The 5,051-nt window shown below is 54.4% G+C and overlaps 1 protein-coding gene across 1 annotated transcript in view; it reads left to right on the plus strand.

Moving 5' to 3' along the window:
• The window catches only part of dhx34 (DEAH (Asp-Glu-Ala-His) box polypeptide 34), an 88,012-nt gene that overhangs the window by 82,665 nt on the left and 296 nt on the right, over positions 1-5,051 (plus strand). Inside the window, 4 exon segments of the mRNA XM_068024365.1 lie at positions 236-342; positions 981-1,253; positions 4,055-4,234; positions 4,834-4,975. Coding sequence (XP_067880466.1) covers positions 236-342; positions 981-1,253; positions 4,055-4,234; positions 4,834-4,975 — 702 coding nt within the window.

Below are 5,051 nucleotides of genomic sequence, written 5' to 3' on the forward strand. Positions count from 1 at the left end.
GTGAAGTTTTCCCCAATGTCCTGGGGCCAGTACTTATCCTTCGCTAAACAAACAGACCATCTGGGTCATTTATCACATTGCTGTTCCTGGGATCTTGCTGTGCGCAAATCGGGTACCACATTCCGTACATTGCAGCTCTCTCCAAAAGCACTTCATTGGCTGCAAGCTGCTTTTGGGACGTCTCGACGTGGTGACAGGCGCTATGTTAATGCAGGGTCGTGCTTTGTCTCTCCAGGTTCGAAGGGGGCACTGAGCACCCAGCACCAGCTGCTGGCCTTTGTATCGTTGCTGGAGACGAACAAACCGTACCTGCTGAACTGTGTCCGGATTCCTGCTCTGCAGGTCAGCTGGTGAATTCATCTCTGCAATACAGCGCGCTCGGCGGTGCCCATTACTGCTGGGACTGGTCCAGCCAAAGACTGACCAGGATGATCCCAGAACTGAGAGGTTATAACCATCAGGAAAGATTGATCAGTCTGGGGGCTCGACTCTCCAGAAAAGAGGCGGCTGAGGGGTGACCTGATTGAGGTTCTTTAAAATGATGAAGGGGGTTTCGATCGGGTAGATGTAGAGAAAATGTTTCCACTTGTCGGGGGGAGACCAGAACTAGGGGGGTCATCAATATAAGACAGTCAGTAATAAATCCAATGGGGAATTCAGGAGAAACTCCTTTCCCCAGAGAGTGGTGAGAATGTGGAACTCGCTCCCACAGGGAGTGGTTGAGGTGAATAGTATCGATGTATTTAAGGGGGAAGCTGGATAAACACACGAGGGAGAGAGGAATAGAAGGATATGGTGATAGGGGGAGATGAAGTAGGGGGTGGGAGGAGGCTCATGTGGAGCAGAAACATCAGCACGGAAAGGATGGGCTGAATGGCCTGTTCCTGTGCTGTGAATCTGGATGAAATGCAGTGACAGGTGCCTCTGTGGTAAACGTCAGTCTCTCCCTACTCCGACTGATTGTGCTGTTCCGTCTCCAGACTCTCCTGTTGTTGGCTCGCTCGCTGGACACCAGTGCCGACTGCTCGCGCGTGGTGATCGACGGCTGGCTGGAGCTGTCGCTGGCCGACCCAGGGGCGGCCGTCCGGCTCCTCTCGGCCACCACGCGGCTGCGGGACGCCTGGGAGCGGGCGCTGAGCGCCCAGCTGAAGAGGGCGGAACGCCGGGGCAAGGAGCGAGACGAGGAGGAGCGAGGGGCCAAGCGGGCAACGGACTCCCTGTGCCGAAAGCTGCTGGAGTTCCTGGAGGCTGAGGTGAGGAGCGCCCCCTCTTGTTTATAATTGGCTCAACGACGCCCCCCAGGGGCGAAGAGTTCCTGTCGAGCAGTCGAGCCGCCACATGCTCGACGGGCATGCGCCAGCACTGAACACAGCTGGGCACTGGATCATGAATGTTGGCACTCTCGTATAGGGGGCACCCTGTTGACCCCATGCCTCTCCCAGGTGCACTGAGGATGCCCTGGGCTACAGGCTCAACTAATTGGCCAGTCTGCTGCGGCTATTCGACTATCAAGGGCATTGCCCGCTCCAGTGATTTGGGTCACACTGTTTGCCTTCAGGAGTCTCCTGAATCCTCAGCAGCAGCAGATACTTAGTGGCTTTTACTAGTGGGTGCGGAACTAAACGCCCCCACCAGTACTGTACCCCAGTGTTATACAGTGACAGACCCGTCCCCACCAGTACTGTACCCCAGTGTGATACAATGACAGACCCGCCCCCACCAGTACTGTACCCCAGTGTTATACAGTGACAGACCCGTCCCCACCGGTACCGTACTCCAGTGTTACACAGCGACAGACCCATCCCCACCAGTACTGTACCCCAGTGTTATACAGTGACAGACCCGTCCCCACCAGTACTGTACCCCAGTGTTATACAGTGACAGACCTGTCCCCACCAGTACTGTACCCCAGTGTTATACAGTGACAGACCTGTCCCCACCAGTACTGTACCCCAGTGTTATACAGTGACAGACCTGTCCCCACCAGTACTGTACCCCTGTGTTATACAGTTACAGACCTGTACCCACCAGTACTGTACCCCAGTGTTATACAGTGACAGACCTGTCCCCACCAGTACTGTACCCCAGTGTTATACTGTGACAGACCCGTCCCCACCGATACCGTACTCCAGTGTTACACAGCGACAGACCCGTCCCCACCAGTACTGTACCCCAGTGTTATACAGTGACAGACCCGTCCCCACCGATACCGTACTCCAGTGTTACACAGCAACAGACCCGTCCCCACCGGTACCGTACTCCAGTGTTGTACAGTGACAGATCTGTCCCCACCAGTACTGTACCCCAGTGTTATACAGTGACAGATCTGTCCCCACCAGTACTGTACCCCAGTGTTATACAGTGACAGACCGGTCCGCACCAATACTGTACCGCAGTGTTATACAGTGACAGACCCGTCCCCACCAGTACTGTACCCCAGTGTTATACAGTGACAGACCTGTCCCCACCAGTACTGTACCCCAGTGTTATACAGTGACAGACTTGTCCCCACCAATACTGTACCCCAGTGTTATACAATGACAGACTTGTCCCCACCAGTACTGTACCCCAGTGTTATACAGCAACAGACCCGTCCCCACCAGTACTGTACCCCAGTGTTATACAGTGACAGACCTGTCCCCACCAGTACTGTACACCAGTGTTATACAGCGACAGATCTGTCTCCACCAGTACTGTACCCCAGTGTTATACAGTGACAGACCTGTCCCCACCAGTACTGTACCCCAGTGTTATACAGTGACAGACCTGTCCCCACCGGTACTGTACCCCAGTGTTATACAGTGACAGACCTGTCCCCACCAGTACTGTACCCTAGTGTTATACAGTGACAGACCTGTCCCCACCAGTACTGTACCCCAGTGTTATACAGTGACAGACCTGTCCCCACCAGTACTGTACCCCAGTGTTATACAGCGACAGACCCGTCCCCACCAGTACTGTATCCCAGTGTTATACAGTGACAGACCTGTTCCCACCAGTACTGTACCCCAGTGTTATACAGTGACAGACCTGTCCCCACCAGTACTGTACCCCAGTGTTATACAGCGACAGACCCGTCCCCACCAGTACTGTATCCCAGTGTTATACAGCAACAGACCCGTCCCCACCGGTACCGTACTCCAGTGTTATACAGCGACAGACCCGTCCCCACCAGTACTGTATCCCAGTGTTATACAGCAACAGACCCGTCCCCACCGGTACTGTACCCCAGTGTTATACAGTGACAGACCTGTCCCCACCAGTACTGTACCCTAGTGTTATACAGTGACAGACCTGTCCCCACCAGTACTGTACCCCAGTGTTATACAGTGACAGACCTGTCCCCACCAGTACTGTACCCCAGTGTTATACAGCGACAGACCCGTCCCCACCAGTACTGTATCCCAGTGTTATACAGTGACAGACCTGTTCCCACCAGTACTGTACCCCAGTGTTATACAGTGACAGACCTGTCCCCACCAGTACTGTACCCCAGTGTTATACAGCGACAGACCCGTCCCCACCAGTACTGTATCCCAGTGTTATACAGCAACAGACCCGTCCCCACCGGTACCGTACTCCAGTGTTATACAGCGACAGACCCGTCCCCACCAGTACTGTATCCCAGTGTTATACAGCAACAGACCCGTCCCCACCGGTACTGTACCCCAGTGTTATACAGTGACAGACCTGTCCCCACCAGTACTGTACCCTAGTGTTATACAGTGACAGACCTGTCCCCACCAGTACTGTACCCCAGTGTTATACAGTGACAGACCTGTCCCCACCAGTACTGTACCCCAGTGTTATACAGCGACAGACCCGTCCCCACCGGTACCGTACTCCAGTGTTATACAGTGACAGACCTGTCCCCACCGGTACCGTACCCCAGTGTTATACAGTGACAGACCTGTCCCCACCGGTACCGTACCCCAGTGTTATACAGTGACAGATCTGTCCCCACCCATGTTCTTTCGCTGCCTCCGATGTTGAAGTGTTATTGCTGTAACTAAGCCTGTGTTCACGTTGCTCTCATTCTCTCCTCCCGTTCCAGGTTGTGTACACCCTTCACCGTCTCACGGGACTGGAGAAGCAGAACCTGTTTGTGGGGCCTCAGATGGTGACGGATATGCCAGCTTTGCCAGGCCTGTGTGGCAGCCTCAGCGAGACCAAACCAGACCCAGTGAAGGGTGGGATCGCACTGACTGATTATTTAACCTACAACTGTCTGATGGTGAGTGCTACCCATTTGTGGGTGGGGGTATCCCTTGGGACTGGAGGAGCTGAGTGAGACCGGTTTGAGGACGGTGGGGGTGGGATGCGCAGACCTCCACCAGCGGGGTGGTACAGGAACTGAGCTTAGGAGGTGGCATGTGCAGAGAGAAGAGGGGGCAGGGCCTCCCTCTCTCCTCTGAGCCAGAAGGGCATCATTCAGGCCCCCAAAATCCCGACGCAACAGTTCCCCACTGCCAGTACCGAGGGAGCGTCGTGCTATCAAGAGGGGCCGTCTTTCAGGATAAGCTGTTAAACCCGAGGCCCCCGTCTGCCCTCTCAGGTGGGTAAGATCCCATAAGCACTATTGGAAGAGGGGTGTTGGTGAAGGGCCGGTGTGTTCTCACCACTTTCCCAGGGACGATATTTTTCCCTCAAGCAACATCAATAAAAACACATGATATGGTCATCACATTGCTGTTTGTGGGATCTTGCTGTGCACACATTGCTTGCTGCATTTACAGCAGGTGGCTGGGAGACGTTTTGAGATATCAGACGCTCTGATGACGTGGTGGTCAGTACCTGTCTATAAAACCTCACGCTCTCTTTCTCCATCCCCAGGACAATAAGGACTTTTACAGTGAGTGCCTTCGGACATTCTGGTCCTGTCCAACCTGCGACCTCTACATGCCCTTTACCCCCTTGGAGCGAATGCAGCACGAGGCTCACTGTGGGACACAGGCCGAGGACCATCGGGAATCGGGTAAGTGGGCGGGGAGATCCATGGGTTTCCAGCTCCCCACCTCTCTTTCAGTGACCATGATTTCTATTCTCTGCAG

The sequence above is a fragment of the Heterodontus francisci genome, chromosome 49, assembly GCF_036365525.1.
Source record: "Heterodontus francisci isolate sHetFra1 chromosome 49, sHetFra1.hap1, whole genome shotgun sequence".
NCBI classification, from domain to species: domain Eukaryota; kingdom Metazoa; phylum Chordata; class Chondrichthyes; order Heterodontiformes; family Heterodontidae; genus Heterodontus; species Heterodontus francisci.